General features: G+C 47.6%; 1 protein-coding gene across 4 annotated transcripts in view; it reads right to left on the bottom strand.

Annotated features, from left to right (window-relative positions):
• The window catches only part of RAP1GAP2 (RAP1 GTPase activating protein 2), a 246,064-nt gene that overhangs the window by 19,112 nt on the left and 199,964 nt on the right, over window positions 1-26,988 (bottom strand). For all 4 annotated transcript variants that reach the window (XR_004234078.1, XM_031967819.1, XM_031967822.1 and 1 more), the window contains 7 exons: window positions 26,298-26,381; window positions 21,232-21,332; window positions 16,851-16,980; window positions 13,206-13,361; window positions 10,867-10,938; window positions 9,199-9,285; window positions 6,922-7,056 (listed from right to left, as the gene is read on the bottom strand). Coding sequence is in view for 3 of the 4 variants with exons in the window: in XM_031967819.1 (XP_031823679.1) it covers window positions 6,922-7,056; window positions 9,199-9,285; window positions 10,867-10,938; window positions 13,206-13,361; window positions 16,851-16,980; window positions 21,232-21,332; window positions 26,298-26,381 (765 nt within the window). In the remaining variant the exon portion in view is untranslated. The remainder of the gene's footprint in view (window positions 1-6,921; window positions 7,057-9,198; window positions 9,286-10,866; window positions 10,939-13,205; window positions 13,362-16,850; window positions 16,981-21,231; window positions 21,333-26,297; window positions 26,382-26,988) is intronic.

The raw sequence follows: 26,988 nt of genomic DNA, 5'->3' as shown, positions 1-26,988 counted from the left end.
AAATTGTGGAGTCCCAAGCCCTGTGTTCAAGTGCTGGTTCTGCAGCTTCCCACCTGGGAAGTCTGGGTAAATCATTCCCTTTTCTGGGCTCCGGTTTCTTATCTGTAAAATGATGATCCCTAAGGTTTCTCCTTGCTCTAAATGTCCAATCCTGTTGCAGCTAAAGGACGTTAGTCACTGTTAATGAGGACAGGTTAAAAAAAAAAAAAGCAGAGGAGAGAAGCGCTGGGGGGCAATGTGAGAACTGGCTCCAAATATCCAAAGGGCTCTTTGCGGAAAGAGAAATGTTTTATTTGTGTCCGGAGAACCGAGGAGAATTTCTAGCCAAGAAAGTGACAAAGTGACACAGGGGAAAGACAGACTCAAAACTAGAGGCCCTGAGATCCACTTCCCAGCTTAGGATTTAGAACAATTCATTTAATCTCTTTGAGCCTCAGTTTCTTTATCTGTAAAATGGAGATAATAAGAGCTTCCATATCCCAGGCTTGTTATGAGAATTCAATAAGATGACTCATTTGGGTCCTCTGTGTACCTTCAAGTGCTAAATAAAAGCTAGCTATTGTTATTACTGCCTTGTTCACATTTATACAAGTAGGTACACTTATATGCAGAGATATAGAGAAACCTGTGTGAACTAGCCTCAGTTTCCCCATCTGTCAAATAGCCTCTGAGGGAGCTTCCAGTACTAGAACTAGGTTCCCACAGACAAACACATGTAGTTATGGCGGCCACCGGATCTCTCATTGTTGCATCGAGGGGGTCTCACCAGCTCACCATTAGGTGAGCTAACCATCGCCATGTACCCCATCGATGGCATTGGGCCGCTAATGGCCCTGAATGCCAGAACAGAAGGGGTTCACTGTTGATTTTGGACCCAAAGGATCTTCTCGACCAGGAGCCTGAAACACTCCGCCTTCTTTAAGGTCTTTCAGGGTTTGGAAAGGCTCTCTTCCTAGAAAGCCATCACGGAGCAGGCTCCCGCCTCGTGTTCTAGCTTCAACCAACTGAGCGGATTAATGGAGGGGGTCGGGTCACTCATAGAGCCCCCACCCTCCGCAGCCTGGCTTCCCCAGTCCCCTCCCCTGGCCATGTATCCTCCTCCCGGGTACCATGCTGGAGCTTCACATCAGAGAGCCGCATCCCCCACAGAATCGGGTCTCCTAGCAACAGTCGCCCGAAATCTCATTAAAGCGGCCGTGTCCCATTGGCTGCCTCGCTGAGAGATGACAAAAGCCACATACTCGGCAAGAGTGAGAAGGGCTGTGGGGGGAGGGGAGGGGAGGGAGCTGGGGCCCAGATGCTGCATCCATGGTGACTTCCTTTGGATGCTGAAGCCCTAAGCCGCATCACACAAAAGTCCGTTAAAAAAAAAAAAAAAAACCCTCAGAACCACAGATTCACAGCTGGGAGGGACCTTCTAGCTCACTTCATCCAGCCCTTTCATTTTACAGGTGAGGAAACTGAGGCACAAAGGTGTCAAATCACAAAAGCAGTCAGTGGCAGAAAAAAAAATTCACTATTCAAATGACAAATTCTGTGTCCTAGCCAGATGGGCTCGCTTCTTGTTTCTTGTCCAAGCCTTCCAGCTGCCCCTTCCACATTTTCTATCCCCACCCTCCCTTCTCATTTCTGCCTCTTCACAACCTGAGCCCCTTCACGAGCTCAAGGGCCTCCACCTAGATGAGGTCTTTCAGGATCCCTCCAGATCCCCCAATTACTTTGCACTTACTGCACACATATTTGTATTTCCATATATATTTAATACATGCTGATGTATAAATATATATTTATAACATACACTCTGGGGGCAGCTAGGGGGCACAGTGGGTAGAGCACCAGCCCTGAAGATAGGGAGGACCCGAGTTCAAATCTAAACTCAGACACTTAACACTTCCTGTGTGACCCTGGGCAAATCCCTTACCCCCCAGTTGCCTCAGAAAAATAAAAATTATATATATATATATATACTCTGCATATTTGTATGTATTTGTGTTGTCTTGTCTTCCCTGCTAGAATGCAAGTTCCTTGAAGTCAAAACGGTTCTTTTTTTTTTAATCTTGCCTACCCCGGCCCAGTGTCTGGCACACTGCGAGGCATCCGTGATGTCCTCTTTGTGGGGAATTCCTGGTGACGCATCCGCCTTGCAGTTGATAGTTTGAGAAATCTGCCTGGAGCTCCAAGGGACAAAGCCCCTTGCTCAGAGTCAGAGTCGGAACTCAAACTCAGCTCCAAGGCTGCTTCTCTCCCTGGATGCCATGGCTGCCTTGATACTTAATCAACAACTGTTCACTAGTAATGTGATTCTGCCCGAGTTTTTTCTACTCTTAATTGGATATTTCTGTACAGTATCGACAGCCCAGGCTCTCGTAGGGAGAACTAGTCAGAAGAGAAACTGAGGCTGATGGCCAGAAAAAAAGGAAGAAAGGAAAGAAAGGAGAAAAGGGATAGAGAGACTAGGAGACAGACTCCTGATTCTTCCTTCTCATTGCTGGCCCAGGCTTCTTTCATCGGGATGTCTGGAGTCCCTCCACAAAAGTATAAAGTCCCAGCCTGCTTGCTAGTACTGCAGTGGGTCACCCCTGAGGCACAGAGGTTCCTGTTGTTTTGGAAGAGACCAAGGCCCATGCGCTGGGGAGCCAGCGACGAGGGGTGCCTGGTGACTTTTTCTGTACATGTTGTAATTTGGGGAGCAAACCCACAGTTTTGGCCTCCTTGGCCCTGAGAATTCAACCCACTGAGCAAGTCCACACCCTGTTCTAGTCTCCCAAGTGCAAGGATGTAGAGGCGGTTCTTCTTGCCAAGGTCAAGCTCCCTGCCTCTCTCCTCTGGGAGCTGATCCCTGCGATCACCTTTATCTCTTTCACCTTCAATTCCTCCTTCTCGGTGGGCTCCTTCCCTTTTAGAATGTAACTAGATCTTCTAGACTATAACTAGATCTCCTTCATCCCCTTCCCTTCTTCTAGAAATATAAGTAAATCTCCTTCATTCTTATTTTTTTTTTACATGGCCACATCCTCCCAAAGCTCTTCTCCCTTTTATAGATAAATCTTTAACCTCCTCCAGACCTTTCTACCCACATTATCTCCACTTCCTCTCCTCCCTTCTCATTTTTCAGCCCTTTGCCATCGTGTTCCGACATCAGCCAACTGAAACTACCTTCCCCAAAGGTGCCACTTCTCCCAATGGGCTTGTCTCATCCTTCCAGGCCTCCGTGCAGCCCTGGATCCTGGGGAGCACCTTTTCCTGGGTATTCTCTCCTTCCTGGGTTATGTAGATGCTGTTTATTTCTGGTTCCTCCATTGCCCTCTCCCCTCCTCCAGGCCCCTTACTGGATCATCAGCCACATCTTGCTCCCTAACTCTGGATGTCTGTTTGGGGCCCTCTCCTCTCTTTCTCTCTCTCTCTCACCCATCCCCTCTCTCTCCTTCTCTCTCCCTTCTTCCCTGTCTTTCCCTTCCCACCTCTTCCTCTCCATCTCTGTCCTATATCTCAGTAAGCTCAATTCCCATGGATTCAGTTATCTCTGGGAAGAGGAATAAATAAAAAAGCATTTATTTCATATCTGACCCTCAGATCTTTACACTCAGCCTTGGTCTCTCCTAGTGACCTCCAGTCCCCCCTCACCAACTGTGTGGCAGGGGTCCTCAAACTTTTTAAAAAGGGGGCCAGTTCACTCTCCCTCAGACTGTTGGAGGGCCAGACTAGAATAAAAACAAAAACTTTGTTTTGTGGGCTTTAAAAAAGAAACTTCATAGCCCTGGGGGAGGGGGATTCTCGTCCTCAGCTGCCACATCTGGCCCACGGGCTGTAGTTTGAGGATCCCTGGTCTGGCCATTTGGATGCCAGAGTTCAGAAGTGCAAAACAGAATTCCTTGCCTTTCCTCCCAAATTCCCCCCTACTTTTCCCAGCTGTCACAGGGGCCCCTCCTGCTTTGTCACTCAGGTTCCCTACTCCAAAGACCTTGTTTGGTCAGTCTCTTCCACAGCACCTCCCCCCCGCCCAGAGCCAATGGTTGCCAAATTAGATTCTAACCCCAAATTTCTCATATCCATTTCTCTCTCCCCTCACTCTCCCTCAGCCTCGTTCAGGCCCTTGTTACCTCTCACCTGCACAATGACAACCACCCTAATTAAAGTGGCAGCAGTTAAAGGCCATGTCACTCCTGCTTACCAAACCCCACTCTCTACAGGACAGAGCACACATTTTTCTGTCGGACATTTAAAGATTTCCCAAGCGTGGACCTTCCTCTTTACATATCGACCTCCTCCACAAACATTCCAGTCTGTCCTCCACGTAGCTCCTCGTACTCGGCTTTTCTCTCCTTTCTCACCTCTGTGGCTTTCTTTATACAAGCTGTGCCCCGCCTAGAACGCAGTTCTGACTATCAGAATCTTGCACTTTCCTCAAAATTCAGCTAAAGCTCCCCTTTCTCCAGGACACTTTCCCCAATGGTACTTTTACATTTACTTTATATCTTTCTCTTGACTTCTAGTTTTACACATTGTTTCCCCTGATGGAACATAATCACCCTGAGGGCAGGGACTGTTGTATCCCCAGTGCCCAGACTCTGCACTTATTGTGATTTTTTTTTTTTTTTTTTTTTTTTTGCTGAGGCAATCGGGGTTAAGTGACCTGTCCAGGGTCACATAGCCAGGAAGTGTTAAATGTCTGAGGCTGGATTTGAACTATGCTCTCCTGACTTCAGGGATGGGGCCCCATCCACTGCACCATGTAGCTGTCCCCTCTGTAATTGTTGCTGTTATTGTTTGTGCTCCGTTCTGGAAGAGGATCGTGACATCAGGGAGGTGACGACATGACAGGAAAGAGAACTGGATTTAAGTTAGGGAGGGCTGCCTCATTTCCCCCTCCAGAGCCTTCTGGGTCCAGGGGCCAAATATAAATCAGAACCACTGGAGATGGCCCTGGATACAACGGGAGCCTTTGGCCTTTTAAAGCTAAAGTCTTCACAGGTCTCAGTTTGACTAAGGCGATACCCAATCAGTGATTAAGGCTAAGTAGAAATCCAGGCAAAAAATGGTCTCTTTCATCTAGTAAAAAAACCAAAAAACTAACTAACTAAATCCAGAAGGGGAAGATCCTATGGGCGCACCCCAGTCAAACTCAGCCATCAGGGCTTTGTCACCTCCCATTTCCACAGAGGTGGAGTGGAAGGAGAGGAAGAAGGAGAGTCTGGCTGCCTCAGCCATGTTGTGCCCTTGTTTTGTGAAACCATCGGGAAATCTCTGAGGACCGAGGCTGGCTCTACTTTCAGCCAGCAGGTGTCAGGTTTAGACCAGTGGAACAGCCGCAGCTTCCAGGAGATCCGGGAGTAACTTCTCTCGAATGAATGCATGAGTGAATGGATCCTGGATAATGTGGGCGTTCATCCCAGCCCTGCCACCAACTCTCTGTGTGGCCTTGGCCAAGCCCCTTTCCCTCCCCATAACTCTGAAATGATGAGAATTATTCTAGATGACCCATTTCCAAGTTCTTCCTCCCCCAATTCGCAGAGTGACTCCATTCATCCTTGGACAAAGTCACTCTTCCCGTCTGGGTCTCAGTTTCAAGGTCCAATCAATCACGAGGCACAATTCATGGGCTGCCCTCCTTGAACAAGGAAGGTGGGAAGATGGCCTCAAGATGCTCTGGGAATCTCCCTCTGCTTCTATTTCTCTCTTTCCTAGATTTCCAGACCATTTCTCCTCCAAACTATTTCACTCATTTCTCCGTCTCAGTCTGGGTCTTGAACCAGTCCGCCATTTTCTTCCCTGTTTCTCTTCTTCCCTGATCTCTCCATTACTCAGCCTTTCACTCAGCCAATAACTTTCCATCAGCACTTAAGCAGACCCCTGAGGGCTTTCCGACCAACCTTAGTGATGTGTTGTTCACCCTTCCATAGGCCTGTCTTGGGATGATTTGGGGTCATATGTCCTGACTGGGGACCAAAGAAACAACACTCTCTGTTAACCAAGAGTCTATTGGATGGGAGAATTTTCCCTCTGGTTGGCATAGGCTGGTATGTTATCCAAGGAGGAACCAACAGAAAGAGATAAGGATACAATCCCACTGGCTCTAGATGAACCCCCCAAGTTGGTCTTTCCAGAAACCTTCCCGAACAGAGAGAGAGCCAGCCCCCAGAATGATCTCTGCTGTCAGAATTTAAGCTCCTTGGAGGACATTTCTTTGTAACCCCAGTACTTAACAATACCTAGAACATGGGAACTACTTAATAAATACTTGTTTAATGACTGACAAAGCAACCTCTGGTCTTGCTGACTCCCCTCCCCAGCCTCTCCTCCACAGGTTAAATATGGATTCCTGCCAGAGCTCTGAGCTAGGAGGAGAAAGGGAACAGGGAACCACCATCCTCCTGGTCACTTAGGCCGGCCTTTTTCCTGTCCCATCAGTTGTCAGGTGCTCTCCTTTCCGCCTGAACGGCATCTCCAGCATCCATCCCCTCCCGTCTGCCTCCATGGCCACCTGAGCAAGGGCTGGGCTATATTTTTAGCTTTCTATCTCTGGTGTCTAGTGTATTGTGCCACATACACAGACCGTACTGGCTAGAGTCCTACTGGATTTTCGTTCGGACAGTCAAGAGGTTCAATAAGGGGCAGCGAATCAGACTTGGGAGGTATTCTGCTCCAACCACTTCCCACCACTTCCCTCCAGGCTCCATAGTAACACACCAGCTGCCTCGCTGACCAGACTAAGTCTGGCCGTGATCCAAGACTGGGTTTGGAGAAAACTGACCATCCTCACTTGTTGGTATAGAGGCTACCCATGTTGGGATCTTGTGAAGTCTGCATCATAGTCTGGCTATAAAAGGCATTTGTGCCCACTGTGGCACACTCACTCGGGTTTTTGGTCATTCCCCTTCGTCCCCTTGTCCCCTGGAAAGCCCCTTTCTCCTGTTCCTTTACCTTGAAAGACTCCAGGAATCCCCCGTGGCCTCCGTTCTCAAACTTGTCCTCCTCGGGCCCCAGCCCCAGCATGGCCTGAGTGTGGGTGTGGAGTTCATCGTGGAGATTGTCCAGCAGGGCTGCCCGGGTCCGATCCTGAAAGAGCAAAGTGGGGAGAGCTGTCTCAGGAGGATCTGATTTTCCATCTCTCCCGGGGGCTGTGTTGTCAGAAACCATCACAGCGGACCAGAGCCCAAGCAGGAATCACAGTTGGCTGGATGAGTGGTCACCTGGCTTACTGCTTACGGGTCCCCAATGAGGGGGAGCCCTCATCACCCTTCTTTCCCTTCCTCTGTGACTTTTCTCTATGCCCCTTTGGGGTCGTACAGAATAAGGCTGATCCCTCTTCCCCACTCAGGGCAACCCTAGGCTCAACAACAAGTACCGGCCTTCTCTTCTCCACTTCTCTTGCCTTTCATTCTCATTAAAAGAACAATAATGAGTTATATATACCCAGGGTTCTCACGGTCCTCTCTCATGGAACCCCAGAAATGGAAGGCCATGTAGCCTGACTTAGACCTGGACAGAATCCCCCTCACCTCCTGACAGGAGAGTTTGGACAAGGGCTCATCCAGGCTTTACTGACCTGCAGGGAGCAGAAGCCAACTGCCTCCGGGGGCAGGTCATTCTATTACTTTGGAACACTTTTAATTGTTAGTAAAAGCCGCCATTTATATAAAACTTTAAGGTTCACAGAGTACTTTATATACATTAGCTCAAACCACCTTACTGAAGTAGATACCACTTATTAATCTCATTTTACAGATGAGGAAACTGAGGCTGAGAGAGATCAGCTATTCTAGAGTTCCATTGCTCAGTCACTCTGTGACCCTCTTTGGAGTTTTCTTGGCAAAGATATCAGTCAGGGTGGTTGGCCATTGCATTCTCCAGCTCATTTTACAGATGAGGAAATCAAGGGAAACAGGTTGAAGTGATTTGCCCAGAGTCAGACAATCAGTAAGTGTCTGAGGCTGGATTTGAACTCAGTTCTTCCAAATTCCATGTGTAGCATTCAACCTACCATGTCATCATTTCCCCCATGTCAGGAAATTTAACTTTACCAGGGTCTAAATCCACTTCTTTGCAAGTTTTATTTATAGTTCCTAATTCTGCCCTCCGCCACCAAGGGGAATGAGTCAGTCCCTCTTGTGAGGCTTGCAAACAGCGCTCAAGTTCCCCTTGAGCCTCGAGCCACATGCCGGGGATGCAGCCTTTTCCCTATGAGGTGGGAGGGGACCACTCTGCGGGCCCAGCAGCCGTAGTTCAGGGTCCCGGGAATAACTGAGCACAGAGGCTGCTGCAGACAAAAGCTGAGCCTGATAAGTCAGGGAGGGAAAAAGAGAAGGGAAATCTAAAGCTCGGCTCGGGCCAGGATTTCCGGGAGCATGATGGGGTGTCGAGGGGTCAAAAGCTGAGGGAAGAGGAAGGGACAGAAGTTCCTCCAGCAAACCCACTTCTGTGATAGAGCCCTGACGGCAGGAAGCAAGCCCAGGACTCTAAATTGTCCTAGAGGGTGAACATCATGGGCCCCGGGGAGGGTTGGACAGAGGGATGGGGAGAGACTAGGACTAAGGACAGCTACTCATGTACTGAAGGAGAGGGACTGGATCCAGGCAGCTGGGGGGAGCCATCGTGCACAGACAAATCTAGCCTACATGATCCAAGGCAAGTCACTTTCCCCGGATTGCCTCAGTTTCCTCATCTGTAAAACGAGTTGGAGCAAGAAATAGCAGACACTGCAGTGCCTTTGTCATGAAAACCCCCAATGGGGTCGTGGAGAGGGAGACACGGGACATCACTGTGATTTTATTGGTGTGTCTAACTTCTGGGGGAGGAAACCCCCTTCAGGGCAGGTTAGCCACTTCTCAGCCATTTTCCAAGAACTTCCTGAGGTCTGGAGAGACCTGCCCAGGGTCACAGGATCAGAACGCATCCCAAGCAGGACTAGGGATGCCTCATTAACTGCTAGGCTGGCTCCCTGGTCTCCCAGTCTTCCCATCACTGAGATGGCACTGTGTCATATACCTAGCAAGCCCCACAGCAGGCCCTTGGGGTAGATATGTGCATTATCATGCTATTTAATAATAATAAAATTATTTAATAATTATAATAATAAAGCTCGGAGTGGGTCAGCGCTGGCCTGGGCTCCCGCAGCTGGTAGATGTCCGGGAGACCTGACCCCGAGCTGGCCGTGCTCTCCTGGGCCATTTGGAGTCCCAGGCTAAGTGTGGCTCTCACCTCCAGCTTTGCGAACTTGTCTGACTTGCAGCAGGCGTTCTCAGCGTTGGTGAGTTTGGTGAGCAGAAATTCCCGGAACTCAGGGCTCTGTGAGAGAAGGAAGGAGTCAGACCCAGGCGACACCTGCCTGAGGATTCGTTAGGGGACTTGCTCCTGGGGACACTGTTCAAGATAACCAAGCAGCCATGGTCTTGTGGAGCTGCCCCCCGCCCACCCTTGGGCCCAAGAAGAATCCCCACGGTTCCATTTTCTAGGCAGGGCGGGGCTGCTGGTGGCCGTGAGAGGGATGTCCGTTTAGGATCTCTTCCCTTTTGGGAACACTCTGGGACTAAACTCTCTCTGCCGAACCATCTCTGTCCTCACTGCTGGTTTTTGGAGAACTGTCTAGAGGAAAGGTATTATCCTGCAAAAGTCCTAAGCTGAAACCGGGTTAAACTGTAATTGGGAAACATTTAACAAAATAAATGGAAATATAATACAACAGTGATGACGTGGATTTGTCTAAGTCAATGTGGCCCACGGGGAACCACTTCTATTTGAGTCTGACAGTTCGGGTCCACAGAATTCTAGCGGCTAAATGACGGCCAGGGTCACTCGGCCACTACGTGTCAGAATCAGGACTAGAAAGCAGGATTTTAAGGCCCACTCTCCATTCACTATACCAGGTCAGTTCTGGAGCTAGAACTTGGGAAAATGAGGATTATCTCCTAGATCACGCAGGTAAGCAGTGAACCTGGGGGACCCGCTCAAAACTTGCCTTTGACACATACTGACTTGGCCCCTAAAGTTCTTTATGCCAGTGGCGTCAAACTCAAGTAGAAGTGGATGCCCATGGGCCATAATGACTTAGAAAACCACAAACTCACCTCACCTATGTCATGTTGTATTTTTATTTATTTTGCTAAACATTTAAACTCTTAATCCCTCAGTCTCCTATTGTTTGTTCTAGGCAACTTTTTAAGACTAAAATAACTTAAAAATGGTAAGAGTTTCTTCACCTAGAAATGCTGAATTATCAAGGAAATTATAGGTCCAGTCTTAATTTCTCTCTTACTTTCTTAATTAATACAAACACAGATATGTATATGTATATGTAATCATATTTTATGCATTCTTTATATACATATAGATGAACATATTCAAAATGCCCCCAAAGTCTTAGGATAGTTTAAAATCTTAACTTAAAATTGTCCTAAAACTTTTAGAATACTTTGCATAAAGAATTGGGACAATACATTATATGTTACATGTAACACTGGGGTTGTATTGTATATGACATATATACCATGATGTCACCTCAATTCTTTATATATAATTCTATATATACATTATATATAAATATAATGTTTACATATGTCTGTATATATGACCGTGTGTGCGCATGTATTTATATAATAAATGCATGCATGTATTATATGTGTATGTGTATGTATGTGGTTGTAGTTCTTTTGAGTTGCCAAGTACCCACTCTAAGCATCCTTTACTGGGTTTCATTCATAAAGAGCAGGGGACATGAGATTGAGGGAGAGACCTCTGCTCATGGAGGGGCCACCGAGACTTGGGTCTTAATGGGGAATGAGACTCAGGCTTGAGCCAGGAGCATTTGGAGCTTCTGGGGGGTCCAGAAAGCACAGTTTAGAGGTGGATGGAAGGCAGGAAGCATGTTACCTTCTGGAACACCGGGGGGCTGGGCAGGGGTGGGCCGAAGAGTGGTACGTCTTCTCGAGCAGTGACTGAAACCTGTGAGAAGCAGAGTCAGAGATGGGCAGGGGAAGAGAGGAAAGGGAACAGGAGGTGGGTGTGGTTGCTTGGGCACCACCAGGGACGCCCACAGGCTGCTGAGCCCAACCAGCAGAGCGGTGCCAGTCAGCCCACGTGGCAGCTGGAGACAGCTCTCAGCCAAGATTGCGGCCGAGGGCACGCAGCCCCTCTGCTCTACTGGGAAGCAACGAGGGCCAGCTTCTCCTTCCAGCCTTGTTGCTGAGCAACGTGGCTTCCTACGGGGAGAAGTCTTTCTTTCCCTCCCAGGATACAACGGGAAATGATGTATTAGACATGCAAAGCTGTGCTGCCCTCCGGATGCAGAGATGATCCTCCTGACCACTGGGAGAACTAACTTGCCTTCTTGTAGTGGGCTGAGTTCCAGCATCCATCCCCTCTCCATCCCCAGTATTGCCAGGAGGCCGGATGTGCTCTGGATGTGGACAAGACTCAGCAAATAAATGCAGCCGGATAATTGGGAAGTACTTGGTAATTTATCCAGGCACTAGATAGGCAGGAGAATAGCCCAGGGAGGCACACAGGGCAGAACAAATTAGGAGGAGTCTGGGAAAAATAAACGATGCAAGAGCTCACAAAGCTAGTTAGAGTTAGCAGGAGTGTTGGTGGATTCCACATCCCTTCCGACTTCAAAGACCAGGGTTCTTCTGTGGGGTCAGAGATTACTAATCTGTAGATTTATTGTTCCCCCTCTCCACTATTTTAATAACTGTATTTCAATCTAATCGGTTTCCTTTATAATCTAGTATTTGTATCGGACACAGCTAGGCAGTGGGGTGGTGGAGAGTTCAAATTCTTCCTCAGCTACCTCAGAGCTCACTGGGCAATTTCCTTAACCTTTGGCTGACTTGATTTTCCCATCTGCAAAAATGGGAAATGATCAGAGCCCCAGACTCACAGGGTTATTAATCGAGGTAACAATTGTAAAGTGCTTTGTAAACCTTTATCTATCTATCTATCTGTCTGTCTGTCTGTCTATTTATCCATTCATTCACTTTATTTATTGCATTGGACCCCCTTGCTCTGAAAAGGGGCTCCTAGGATCCACCTGACCCGATTCCATGAGCAGACGAGCCCACGCCGGCACCTGGCACTTAGTAAGCCAGCCCACAGCAGGCTGGGCCCCAAGACCTTGACCTTGTTAACACCAATTGAGCTTAACTGGGCACAGATGGGCAGAGGCAAGAAGCAGCAGAAGCAAGAGCCTGTCCATGGGCCCTGCCCGTCACGGCCGCCTGTCCTTCCCTAAGGTTCTGCCAGCTCGGAACCTCCAAGTGGGATCTGTCTCTCCGTCTCTCCTGTCTCCCTTCCCCTCTGTCTCCCTTGGTGCCCCTTTTTTCTTTTTCTCTGGGAAGGGAGGGAGGGCTTTGCCTCTGCCATCGGACAGTCTGCCCTTTCCCATTCCCGCTGCTGCTGACATGTGCCCAGCCTTGGCTCCTGGCCAGCTTATCAGGTCTGCAAAGTAGGACAGATGCAAGGAGGCTGGTGGGCCGGGGGGAGGGGAGGCGCCAGCCTAGGGCAGTGCCAAGGGAAAGGGAGGGGGAGGGGTGGCAGAGCTGCAGCTGGTCAGGCTTCTCTATCCCTGAGCACAGAGACCGCAGGGCATGGCCACAGGAAATGGCTGGTGAGCTCTGGGATGGGATTTCTGGCCTGGCTCCCAGCTTCCCCACCAGCCACCCGGGCCCTGCTGCTGGGGAGGGGGGGGCCTCCAGCCTGCAGGACCAGAGGGCTCCGAGCTGGGTCTGCAACCCAGGGGGCCACAAGAATTTATTCCAGGCTTTCTGGGGTCCTGTGCTAAGTGCTGGGTATACCTGAGAGGCAAAAGCAAGGGGCCCGCCTTTCCCATGGGGAAGTCACCCAGGGCCAGGACTGAGGCTGTCTGAATGTCCAGAGAAGACTTCCTACCTGTGAGCCCCAGTAGCGAATATGCAAGATATTGCATATTCTTACGCAATACACAAGATGCGCAGTGTCTGTCCCCAGTGCAAGATGCGCTGTGTCTGTCCCCAGCAGAGCCCCCCACTGGGTTCACCCACCCTTCCCCCTTTGTCCGCAATGGCGGACCTTCCTCCTTCTCTAGGCTGCTTGGAATGGACTCTCCTCCCAACCGGATACCCCAAAGTCTCATTTTGGCTTTTCTGCCCCCCCCAGAAAATGCAGGAGCACCTCCAAGGCTGGGGGTCCCAAAGGACCCCAAGAACTGCCAAGGGCCATCCGACTCCCTTTACCTTGTAGGACGGGGTCTCTCCAGCCGCGTTCTCGGCTTGGACCACGATGTAAGCGTGCAGGAAGTTGGAGGCGATCATGTCGGGGACAAAGGGAGTGTTTTCTTCTTGGAAGATGATGGCCACAATGTCATTCCCGATGTGTCTCTTTCTCTGCAGCTGGAGCAGAAGAAAGCAAGAGTATTTGACTGTTATTATGAATCAGGAAGAAAAATAAAGGGAAGAACCAAACATTTATTCAGTCTACTGGGCTTCTGTGGCAGTCAGAGGGATGTGGATTCAAATCCTACCACCTGAGTGACTGTGGGCATGTCGTTTAAACTCCTGGCTCTCAGGGATCACAGGCGGGGTAGGGTGGTTGGGCCACATGAGGGCCCTTCCAGTTCTTTCTCTCTTTATTCTGTGGAAGGATCTGTGGTCCAGTTTAGCTCGTGCACTTAATATCTGTGTAACTGTAGGCAAATCACTTCTCTCTCTAATTAGTCCCTTTTTTGTGAATATGGGGCTGAAGGAGCTGGTCTCAAGGTGCTTTGCAGCTCAAAACTATGATCCTAGAAATTAACCACAAGCTTCCCGAGGGCAAGAGCCATCTCTTAGCCAAAGAGGGGGGAAATGCAGCAGGCACAGGGCTAAATTCCTTACAATGATTATCTCACCTGTCCTCCCTCACAACAACCCCAAAGGTAAGCTATTATTATCCCCATTTTACAGCTGAGGAAACTGAAGTGAACTGAGGTTAGGTGACTTGGTTAGGGTCACACCACTGTAAATATCAGTTTCTGGACCTCGATTCCAGGTCCAGAGTTCTAGTTACCATGCCCCTAGACCCCTACATCAAACTTTGTATCTTTCTCAGCAACGGGCCCAAGCACTCCAGACATACTTGTCAAATTTAATCAAATTATAAGCAAATCCCACTTTAATGTCTGGAAACCTTGATGTAGCAACTTTGGTCAGCTGAACCATTCCCTGCGTCTAATGAGAAAAGTCCCTAGTGCTTTTGAGCTCCTCTGGGTCACACTATTATTGATTGTACATCAACTTCTCTCCTGTAGAACCAATTACTGGGGGTGAATGGGGCACCCTGGTCCGGGAAATCCTTAATTAGTGTCTCTGCACTCGAACCCCATGGCTCAGTGAACCAGGGGATTTGGGGAGAGAGAGCTGGCTTTCTCTGGGGAAACTTCTTTCCCGTCTTCAGAAACGGTGAAAATTAAAAGCAAGTCCTCAAGATAGTTACTAACAGGCAGCTTTCACAGGATCAAAGATTGGGAACTAACAAGGAACTCAGGGCTCATCGAGGCGAATCCCTTCACTTTACAGATGGGGAAACTGAGCATCAGAGAAATTAAGTGTCACATGGCTCGTACATGTCCGGAGGTGATTACTAAGTGTCCACTGTGAATGAGCATTTATTTAGTGTCTACTATGTACCATGTGCTGAGGATACGTGTACAAAAGTGGGTGAGAGTCAATGTCTCCAATGAGTCTGTGTAGGGAACACAGCATTCAGAGGGGAGCTCTGGCCAGGATTGGAAACTAAGGGAGCCAGGTGCTGGGCATTTTTGGCCACACCCTTTTCAAAAGCAATGGTAGCAGTGAAGGGGAAGGAGAGGAGAGGGAAGGGAGGCAGGAAGAGACGGCCGGATGTCCAGGGGGAATAGGGGTAAAGCAAGATCGGGGGGGTTGGCGGATCAGGTGACTTTGCACTGACTCTTCCACTAACTGGGACAGCTCATCAGCTCCATGGTGGCATTTCAAAGTAGAAGTTAAATCCCTTGAGGGAAGAGACACGGTCCCTGGAGGGCTCTGAGAGGGCCCCATCCCAGGTAGGGAACCATGTAGAAAGTCCCAGACTAAGGACTCAGGGAGAACAGAAGTCTTTGGCCCTGCCCATGTGGAGCTTGGGATCACTTTGTGGGGGGGGGGGGGAGAACATTTTCTCCCATGAAACCATTTGAGGAAATGAAAGAAGCAACATCCAAGTTTGCAAGGACTAAAAGGGAACTCAACCCAAACCGGATCTGAATGGGAGTAGAGAGAGCATTGAGTTCTCTGGGAAGTTTCCTGGAGGAAGTGAACCTTAACTTGAAGGAAGTCAAGAGTATTGGTGGGAAAGAAGTGGGGACAGGGAAGGGGCAGGAGAGAAATAATATAGAAAGGAACAGAAGAGGGATTCAGTAAATACTGAATCCCTCTTCTGTTCCTTTGGGGGTACAGAGAGAAGGCCGTGTTGGCTAGGAGGAAAGGCCCCGGTAGGGATGATGGGAGAAGATTTAAAAGACACAAAATGAGGAAGGGCCTTTGTGTGAGTTGGGGGAGGTAGGCGTCTCTGTCAGGATCCATAAGGAGTGAATCCCTGCTGGTGAACCCCTGATGGAAAGCCCCTTTGGAGGCAAGAACACTGATGCTCACATTTGTTTTGGGGACACTTAGTATTGATTTCGGAGCCAAATCATTTCCTCTCGTGCCAGTTTTGGGTGGTTGTGTGTGTGTGTTTTTCCCCGAGAGGAAGGCTGGCACTGTGGCTGCGTTCCTACATCTGTGCTCACTCCCCGGGCTCTCTGCTCCGGAATGCCATCCCTGGCACAAAGACAAACGGCGCCGGGGCAGGGCAGAGGCCCATGGCTCCCCCAGAGACCAACAAAGGAGCAAAAGCCAAGAGCTGTGGGCCCCAGGGTAGGAGGGAGCTGTTAGTTCCAGTCCCCACCCCTGAGTGGGCAGAGCCTGGGTCTTGCCCGGGAACCAAAGGAAGAATTTTGTCTGGCAATTTGGAAAAGGCTGATCATATGGTGTGTGTGTGTGTGTGTGTGTGTGTGTGTGTGTGTGTGTGTGTGTGTATGTGTGTGTGTGGTTGCAGGGTCTTGAAAGCAAAGACTGTGCCTCAGTTTCCCCAGGTATGGAAAATGCTAAATCCAATGATTTCACAACCACTTACAATAGTGACACAATGATTTGGCAAATTTGTTAAAGCTTACCCTACACAATGCACTTTTTTCTTCCTGAAGCAGTTGGGGTTAAGCAACTTGCCCAGGGTCACACAGCCAGGAAGTGCTAAGTGACTGAGACCGGATTTGAACTCAGGTCCTCCTGACTTCAGGGCTGGTGCTCTACCCACTGAACCACAATGTACCTTTTCTATACACAAATTGGAACGTCCCTATGAGATAGCAAAAACTCGGTCCCAAAGGCCGTGTTCCAGATGACTGGAGCAGGGCATGAGACGAGGTCCCGGGGACTCTGGCCCTTTTGAGGCAGAGGGAGAACTCTGGACACAGTCAGGGCCTGCTAGTCCCATCTATGTGGCTTTGGGGAAGCCTTTAGTGGCTCTCAGCCTCCCCCTGGGTAAAAGGAGAATCAGATGAGAAGCCCCCGAGGTCCCTTAAAGCTCCCAATTTATAGCTCCACGACCTGGATTGAACCCTACGACATGATCTTCTGTTCCTGTGCCCCAGTCTGTTCACTTCTAAGGGGACCCAGGACAGCACTTTGGACAGTGCAAGGGACCGTCTAAATGGGGCTCCCTAATGGGGTGAGATAAGGACCAGTGGACCTCCCTCCAAGAGCAGCCGGTCCCCAAGCTCCATTTGCACCCAGCTTCACCTCAAGTGCCCCTTTCCCGGGATGTTCCTCCCCAGACCAGGTTACCTGCTGGGCGTCGCCTTCAGTGAACGGCAGCTTTGTGGAGACATGAAACATGATCTCCCTGTCCCGGAATACAGTGTACACCGACTCCAGCCCGGTCTGGCCGTGGGTCACGTCCAGGCCACCTCGGAAACTGCCAACAGAAGAGGGCGGGGGGAGAGTCAAGGAGTGAGACCACCCAGCGGGCGCCCCTGAGAGCGGGAGGGTGGGAAGTCCCGGGTGGGAATCCACAGCACGCTACCTGGGAAATGACCGCACCTCTGTGCCCCAGCCTGTTCACGTATAAAATGGAAAGGACCTGACAGCTTCTAAGTCTTCCTTAAATCTATGTGCCTATGATCAGGGCTGGGGCAGGGTCAAGGGGCAAGAAAAGGAAGAGACATCAGAATGAGAAGAGAGGAGGTGGGAGAGATGAAGAAAATGAGGGAAGGAGGGAGGAAAAAAAAGGTGGGGAAGGGAGAATTGGGGTCAAAAGTGAAGGGAAGAGAAGAGGAACGGAAAGAAGAGTGAGAAAGGGGGGAGGGAAGAAGGAAAAAGGAGGTGGGGAAAAGGAGAATTGGGGTCAAAAGTGAAGGCAAGAGAAGGGGAGAGGAAAACAAGAAATGGGGAACCAGAGAGGAAAGGGGGTGAAAGAGGAGTGAAAACAGAGCAAAGGGGGAGAGAAGAGAGAAGAATAAGTAGGAAAGGCCAAAGGGGAGAAGTATGGAAGAAAGGAGAACATGAGGAAGGAAAGAAAGAAAGAATAAAAGGAATTAAGTAAGGATTACAGGATCATAAATTTGGAAAAAGGGACCTTCTTAATTTACAGACAAGGAAACAGCCAGGGTGACTTAAGCGAGTTTTGAGTTGGGATTTGAACTCAGGGATTCGCGATTCTAAGTCCATTTACTACACTGAAAGGAGGAGGAGGGGGAGAAAGGCAGAGTCAGGGATAGAAACAAGGAGATAAAACAGGATAGAAGGGGAAAGGTTATTGGATCCTAGATTTTAGGACTGGAATGAACTTGAGAGATCAAATTCAACATCCCCCAATCCTAACCTTCCATTCTGAAGATGAGTAAACTGAGGCACAGAGAAATTAAGTGACTTATCCACAATCACACAAAAACCTATTTGAGAGGCAGGTCAGTGGCACAGTGGACAGAATCCTGGGTTGGAGTCGGGAAGACCCAAGTGCAAATCCAGCCTCGGACACTTAGTAGTGTGCAAGTCACTTCCCCCTGTTTGCCTCAGTTTCCTCATCCATAAAATGAGCTGGAGAAGGAACCCGTGGACCGCTTGAGGATCTTTGCCCTCCCCCCCCCCCCAATGGGGACACCGTTGAAAAATGACTGAACGACAACAGCAATAACTAGTTTCCTTTCACCCTCACGGGTACAACAAAATTTTAAAAATAAACCATCTTTGTGAATCCAGGTCTTCCTGACACTAAGTATCTAGGGCTTCATCTAAGAGAAGAGAAGACAGAGTAAAGAGAAGGGGGAGAAGAGAGCAAGGGAAGGGGAAAGGAGATGAAAGGGACGAGAGAAGGAAGAACTGAGTGCGGAAGAGGGAAGAGAGAAGGGAAAGGAGGGGAAGGAAGGGAGGTCAAATGAGATGAGACGAGCTGTGGCCAATGGACGGGAGAAGGAGAGGTAAGAAGGAGAAAGTGGAGAGGAACAGAGGGCTGCATTCATTTAGCTGGGAAAACCAGATGGGAAGGAGCTCTGGAGCAGGCCTATAGCAGACTTGCAGGAATTCTAGCAATAAACGAGCTGTTAAAAATACAAAAATCCTTTTTCAAGATTTAGGGTAACGCTATGCAATACTGTCTCCCCATCTGGAGAGCTGCCTGCCTGAACATGTAGGTACTTGGAGACTTCCTGCCAAAAGCAGAGCCAAGGACCTGCCCCGGAGACTGGGCAGATCCATCAGAGTCCCCCCAGAGTCCCCCCACCTTTCTGGAACCAAGAAGCCTTGAGTTTAAGTTCTGCTGCAGACACTGACTGGCTCTGTGACAACTTTTGGGTGCTTCAGTTTCCTCATCTGTAAAATGGAAATAATGGCAATACCCGCCCTCCCAGGACTGTCCTATGGGTCACATTAACTCATTAACACATGGGGGATTCTGCCAACCTTATTGTTGTTATTGTTTGTCCTTCCTTCTCAGAAAGGACCCTGATGTCAAGGAAGAAATGCAAGTGCAAGGTCACCTGCCTCACCCTCTCCTCTGGAAATTCCATTCTCTGACATAAAAAAAAAATTGCTGGCATACAATAGGCATTTAATAAGTGCTCAGTGCTAGATTGTTTGATCATCAACGAACCTCAACTATTCTTTTAGCCTAGGAGTTACAGCAGGGGTTGCTGAACATATGGGTGGAGGAAGATTCTACACAGAGTTTCTCCTTCATGAAATAATAGTTTTAGCTTATTTTATACCTAGTGTTTGTAGATTGTCTCCACTATTAAACCATAAAGTCCTTGAGGGCAGGGACTACCTTTGACTCTTTGATCTCCAGCACTGAACACAGTGCCTGGCACATGACAGCAATAATAAATGTTTATTGATTGATAAAACCGTGAGTAGGAAAAATGTTTTCTTAAATCTTCTAGTTTTGAAAACAATTTGTATCTTATCAATATAAATTGTTTGTTAGAAGTTTAACAGGGGCAGCCAGATGGTGCAGTGGATAAAGCACCAGCCCTGAAGTCAGGAGGACCTGAGTTCAAATCTGACCTCAGACACTTAGCACTTCCTGACTGTGGGCAAGTAACAACCCCAATTGCCTCAGCAAAAAAAAAAAAAAAGTTTGACAGAATTGGAGTTCATTTATCACTAGTTCTATTTTCTTTTCTGAAGCTGGATGAAATAAGATCTAAGTGCATCTTCTGTTATTTTGAAGATTTTATATTTTACATATAAAGTTTATTACAGGCATAATACCTGAGACATCTTTAGATATATTTATACATGTATTTATTACATATCAAATAGGCTTTATTTATTTATCTGGGGTTTTTTGTTGATTTATTTATTTCTGTTGAATAGTTTTAAAGTTATTTTCTATTTTGTGTTCTCCAAAGGTCTAGAGCTGGTAGGGTTCACTGAGGCCTTCTAAACTCACCTTTCCAGTTTAACAGATGAGGAAACTTTGGCCTAGGGAAGGGAAGAGGAATGACTTGCCTATGGTTACACAGGCAAAGTGTCAGGTCGGATTTGAACGCAGGTCCCCTGATCCCAAGGCCAGTGTTGTTTCCTGTGTATCCCACCAACAAAATTAAAAAAAAAATGATTCTGTGAACATTTTATAGTTTGATTCCTTAGACACAGTAGGGAAGCTGGCCGGCCTCTTTGAGGGCTGGATCAAATGTTGGTCCAGGAGTTACTTGCCAACCAGAAAGCCGATAAGCCAAACCAAGCTTGGAGTGCTCCCTGGTGCCAATCTGTGCCAAAGAATAATAGGGGCTTCTAGTTTTAAATTCAATCCTGTTTTGGTTGGTTTGATTGATACTTTGGTTTTTTGTTGTTGGTTGGTTTTGGTTGATTGGTCAGAACCTAAGGCTGGATTGGGTAAGGGAGCCTTGGGCCCAAACTTTCTCTTAAAGACTGAGGTACACACACACACACACACACACACACACACACACACACACACATCTTTATATTGCATTTAACACATACTTTAACATATTTAACATGTATTGATCTACCTGCCATCTAGGGGAGGGATAGGAGGAAGGAAGGGAAAAGTTGGAACAGAAGGTTTTGCAAGGGGCAATGCTGAAAAATTATTCATGCATATATCCTGTAAATAAAAAAGCTATAATAATAAAAAAAATTATAAATTGAAAAAAAAAAAGACTGAGGTATATGTGAAAGGTCCCTTGACTTGTTCTATTCTATGTCAAAGGGAACCAAGCAGTCTAATTTTATAAATGGTTCAAAACCCACATACTGAGACACGGCTAAGCTCATCATGGAATACTGTAATTTTTTGACAAAGAGTAAGAGAGATGACTTCAGAGAAGCATGGGAAGATTTATATGAATGAATACAGACTGAAGTGCACAGAATCAGGAAAACAACATATACTGTGACTATGACAGTTAAATGGAAAGAACAAAAAAGAGGTTGAGGAAAGAGTTGAATCTTTGTGATTATAATGACTGAGCCTGGGTCCCAAGAAGAGATTAGAAATTGGGTCTCTCTTTTTCTTTGGGGGACAATGTGGGAGGGACACTGTCAGATTTGGTAGATATATGCAGATTAATTTTACTGAATTGCTTTTTTCCTTCTTTTTAAAATTTGTCGTTACCTGGGACAGCTCTCTAGGGAGGGATCAGTGGGAAGTGAAAGGGGATATAAAACCAAAGGAAATAAATTAGAATGAAATAAAATGTACCCTTTAAAATCCTGTAGTGTGATGGTGTCTCCCAGCAGACTCAAGAATTCTTTGAAGGCTGGGCTCTCTTCATTGTTCCCAAACAGCTCTTCCTCTAGCGTCTGAAAAAGAAACCCACAAAGGAGGAAAGGATTGTTTCCATGGGAAGGAGACAAGAAAATTGTTCTCTGGGTGTTAGTCCTCCTCCCACCTCAAGCAATCACGCCCATCCCTAAGAGCCTTCGAGGTTTCCAGAACACTTTTCTCATAACCATGAGAGGGAGGGAGAGAGGGAGATGATTGAAAGAGTGTTGCATATATTGGCTTTAACATGTACTTTAATATATTTAACATGTATGGGACTACCTGCCATCTGGGGGAAGGGGTAGGGGGAAGGAGGGGATAATTTGGAACAGAAGGCTTTGCAAGGGTCAGTGCTGAAAAATTACCCATGCATATATTTTGTCAATAAAAAGCTATAATAAAAGAAATAGTGTTGCATTTAGCTTTTTCTTCACAGTGGAGACTGGCTCTTACATGAGGATTACTGCTTGAATGAGGGTTGTTAGTTGATGGTAAGGATCTGGATTTGGAGTTAGAAGACATGGGTGAAATTCCAGCTCTGCTCCTGCTGGACTACCTGCTTCCGGCCTCAGTTTCCTTATTTGTAAAATGTGAGACTTAGAGGAGATAGCCTTGAGATTCCTTTCGACTATTGGCCCATGATGCTGAAACACCTCCACAGTGTAGACATTGCCCATCAGGGAAATCTGCCTGGCTTATAGCCGGTTCTTTGAAAAATTGAATTGAATTAAACCAAGTTGGTTCAGTAGACCCCCTTTCATGTGCCATGGTCCCTGGTGGGGTATACAGTCCAGCCTTCTAAGAATAATCGAGTCTGCCGGGAGACACCATCACACTACAGGTATTCTGAGAACAGCTGGTCACAGTGACTCCTTTGGTCATCACTGTTTCTCCAGGGGACGGCCCTTTGGCCTGAGGCCTCCCTTTCTACTCCCTCCCCGTCTCCAAGAAGCACCCAAAGCATCAGGGCCGGCTAAGCTCAGTCTGAACCCTGGAATCATACTGTGACGCTGGAGAAATGGCTCAAACTCTCTATAAAACGTGAGAGGGTTGGATCTCTGGGGTCTCCTTCAATACCGCTTCCTATGACTTGGAGGAAACGTGGATGATTTCACGTTATCCAATTCTACTTTGGGGAAAATGACATTAAATCTGTGTCCTAAAAGTCCCTGGTGGCTCAGGAGCGTCATGCTTCTATACAGAGAATGGTAAAAGCTTTAATATAGCAAATCCTCATGTCAAATTTCCCTAGGCAGCTGATTTTCAAAGCAACAATCTGCATATATTTTTTAAAAAGGCTTTTATCTTCTCGTTTCTTTTCCCAACAGCATCAGATACACGAATAACACCCACTTGCTTACTCTCAGAGGTGTTTGGTTAATGGTAAATAATTACAACCCTGCTGGAACATTGGATTCTAATCACTTTATGAGATCGGCATCGGCGTATTTCTGAACATCACCGCTTTCGTTATGGAGTTTGCATTAGCAGAGCTGTGCCCAATAAAAATGCAATATGGGAAAATAATTAGAGGGCCTCCCTGAATAATCTTCACTAAATTATAAGATTCATCTGTATTGGGCTTTCAGATCCTAAAGTCTTTGCTTAATTAGAGTGTTTTTAAGCGAACACATGTCTCCTGTGGTCTAATCTTCAGATGAGGATATTAACTATTATCTGGCCGAGAAAAATAAATACCTACTGGTAGAAAAATAATCAGGCTCTTCTCTGTGGAGGGAGAGCACGGGGCCACAGCTAGGGCTAAAAGAGACAGGGGGTGGTTACTGCAATGGGCCAGTGGGGTCATTCTACAGATGAGGAAACTGAGGAACAGAGAATTTGAGTGACTTGTCCAAAGAAATGGTAGGGTCAGAATTCAAGCTCGATTTTGATCCGATCAGAATTTGATCCAAGCTTAGTGCTCTTCTCATTGTGTCAGGCTGTTCCAAGAAGGGGAGATGGGGCATTTGTGACAGAAAGAACTGAAGAAGGGGGAAGGGTATTTTGGGGCCTCTTAATCCTATGGACCATCATCTATTTAGGCCCAAGCCCTTACTCTTTTCCTTCCCTTCTTTCCTCAACTTCCTTCCCTCCCTCCCTTTCTTCCTCCTTCCCCCTTCTTTTCTTCCTTCCTTCCTCCTACTCTTCTTCTCTTTCTCCCTTCTTCCCTCCCTCTCTTCTTTCTCCTTCTTTTCCTTCCTTTTTTGTTTGCTTCCTTCCTTCCTTCCTTCCTTCCTTCCTTCCTTCCTTCCTTCCTTCCTTCCCCCTGCTATATGTTTAGGTATCATTTTCATTATATTCACTCCACCTATGCAAGAGCACTTGATAGTTTCCCAGTTGCTTAGATCTGATTTTATTTATGTGGAAAATGTTTTGTAGTTGTGTTCATATAGTTCCTGACTTTCCCTTGCAGAGAGATTCCCAAATATTTTATGCTATCAACAGTTATTTTAAATGGAATTTCTCTCTGTATCTCTTGCTGTTGGATTTTGTCGGTGATGTATAAAAATGCTAATGATTTATGTGGATTTATTTTGTATCCTGCAACTTTGCTAAAGTTGTGGATTATATCTAATATTTTTTTAGTTGATTCTCTAGGGTTCTCTAAGTATACCATCATATCACCTGCAAAGAGTGATAGTTTGGTTTCCTCATCACCTACTCTAATTCCTTTAATCTCTTTTTCTTCTCTTATTGCCAAAGGTAACATGTCTAATACGATATTGAATAGTAATTCTCCTGTTATATGAAAAACACTATAGGAAAGAAAAAGATGAACAAGGCCTAGTCCCTGCTCTCAAGGAGCTGATAATCCAACAGAGGAAAAGACCTATGTGTATGTAAATAGCTATAGCACTATTTAGACCGCAGTCCCTGTGTCAGGAAAGGCCCTGAGAGGACATCAGAGAGGTCTGGGTTCCTGTCCCCCCTGGGCCACATCTTGCCTGCATGAGGTCATGGAGGGGAAGCCCTTTGCCAACCTTACAGGCTGATGGAAAGCCAGCCATGACTCTTCCGTAGCTATGGTTTGCTCCCATCAGATGCTCATGACAAACCCAGGAGGTAGGTGCTATTACTGTCACCCCCATTTTACTGGAGGCTTGAAGAGGATCAGTCACTTGTCAATGGTCACAGGACCACAAATGGCAGTAGCAGGATTTGCATACAGAACTCTTCTGGGAGAACTGCTCCCGGGGCAGCATTTCCTCTACTTTACCAGGGCCTTTAGCGGTCAGTCCAAGCCCTTCATTTTGGGGAGGAGAGAACTGAGACACACAAAGTGGAGAAGAGCTTGTGTGGACTAGAGTAGGGGGGCTGCCTCCTCCTCACCCTGGATCCCAGCCTCCCCCAGCATGGTCAGATGGCTGAGCAGGGTGAGGGCGTCCAGTGGACCAGAGAACAGCTGTTATTTTCTCTATTTAAAGCTAAATGGCTCCTAGAGGGATCCCAGCTGGGGCCGGCACTATTAGCTTTGCTGAGAAAGGCCAGCCTTCTTTTGGTCTCCTGGCCAGACTTTAAATGTGACCTTTACCAGAGGAGAGTGTGAGAAGCAAAAATGCGGGGAGGGCTCTCCAGGGCTCTGCTGAAGAATTCAGTTCTTGTTAAGGCTGGACGTGGTCTCATGGACAAAAGCAATGACTCTGTTCTCAAAGGACCTGGATTTAAATCCTGCCTCTGACATCCCTTCTTTGACTTTGGTCAAGTCCTCTTGACCAAAAGGACTTTTGATGAGTTCTCTATCGTCTATGCCCCTGTTTCCAAGCATGCTTGTGTTGGGGGTTAATGGGGAAAGCAAGAATAGAATTATAGAACTATAGAATTTAGAGTAGGAAGAGGCCCAAGTGACCTTCTGGCTCAACCCGGGTGAGGGAAACTGAGGCAGGCTGGCAGAATTCCCCAGGACCTCATAGTCAACTTCACTTCCTAGTCACTACAAGGGGAAGGAGCAGCTTCGTTAGGCTCTGAGGTCCCTTCCTTGCTAGATCCTTGACCCTAAGTCAAGGATTATTTTCCATGATCTTTGACCTTAATTCAGTTACCTCATCTGTAAAGTGGAAAGACTGATGGTTTCTGAGATCCTTTCCTTACTAGATCTTTGACTTAATTCAGGAGAGACTGGACAAGATGGTTTCTGATCTCTTCCACTCTTACATGTGCAATCCCAGAGTCCTCTATGATGAAAGGTGGCTTTGTCTCCAATTTCAAAGTGTTTAAGCAGAGGGGCTAGCACACAAACAGTTATGGGACCAGGGACTGGGATGGGGACAAAGAGAAGGCAAGACAAAAGGACCCTTGAGATATTTGAGAAAGATGATGACATCCGGGGTGGGGCCAGACCCTCCAAGGTCCCGTGGAAGAAATGGAGCTGAGCTAGGATGAGAAAAATTTTCCCCAGGTGAGACCACTAGGCAGCGTATTTCAGATCCATAAATCACACATTTGGGAATGCACAGAGGGGAGTCTGGGACGGCCAGTTTGGCTTGAAGATGATGTGCATGGAAGAGAAGAGAGGGAAATGAGCCTGGAAAGGCCAGCTGGAAAGGATGGATGCTGCAATTCACACATGACCTGCCATTTCCTGACTCTGGGCATTTGCACCAGCCAGTTCTCCCACCAGGAATGCCATCCCATCCCCTGGTTTCCCTGCCAACTTAACTCAAATTCCACCTTCTGTAGGAGTCTTTGCCCAGGCCTCTCTCCCGCCATGGCTAGTGCTCTCTCTCTAAAGGCACTTTACCTGATCTCCAATTTACCTGTATATGACGTGTGTGTGTGTGTGTGTGTGTGTGTGTGTGTGTGTGTGTGTGTGAGTGTGTGTAATAGTTATTTTCACGTTGTCTCTCCCAGTAGAATATGAACCCTTTGGAGGCAGGACCCGTTTTTGCCCTTCTTCTATCTCCTAGAACCTGGCATAGTGAATGGCTCAATAACGAATGCTTGTTCACTTGACACAAAGAGCTTCCCCCGGGCTTGCCCCGACTAATCCATAACTCCCAGCTTACCTGGCGGGCTTTTTGATAAATTACGCCAAATTTGAACGTATTGTTGACTTCGTGTTCATCGTAGGACACAATCATTTGGGAGGCCTGGAGGAGAGGAGAGGAGAGGAGTCGGTCTAAGGGCTGTGATCACAGTGGGGAAGGCAGGAAACAAAGTCCTGGGGACGGAAGGGAATTCCACAAGGAGGAAATGAATCCTGTGTGTGCTAGTAAGGGGAACACAGCTGGGTAAGGAAAAGGTGCAAGGGTGGGGTGGGGGGGAGGGCGCTGTTCCCAGACTGGCGTGGCCACTGAGATCCCAAGCGTCTTGGCTGTTTCTCCAGATCCAGACTGTAGTATCATTTAGGGCTGTGAGGGTCTGTAGTGGTTAGTCCGATCCCTTCATTTTAGGGAGGAGAGAACTGAGGCAACGAGCCAGGGGACTTGGCCAGGGTCATGCAATTAGTGAGCATCTGAGGTAGGATTTGAATTTAGGCCATTTCATTCAAGTCCTCTATCCACTATGCCGTACTGCCCTGTTTCCAAGTATCCTGGTGATGGGTGTAATGAGGAATCATGGAACATTAGACCATAGAGTGGGAAGGGACCCTAGGGATCCTCTGGTCCAAATAAGGTGGAGAAACTGAGGTCTGATTGGCAAGAACACCTCAGGAGCTGCTCTAATGTGGCCAAAAGGGACAGAGCTGGCCCGCTT

Source organism: Sarcophilus harrisii, chromosome 4 (assembly GCF_902635505.1).
Source record: "Sarcophilus harrisii chromosome 4, mSarHar1.11, whole genome shotgun sequence".
Taxonomy (NCBI): Eukaryota; Metazoa; Chordata; class Mammalia; order Dasyuromorphia; family Dasyuridae; genus Sarcophilus; species Sarcophilus harrisii.
Note: the sequence above shows the minus strand (reverse complement) of the source record. Positions and strands in the feature narration are given on the sequence as shown.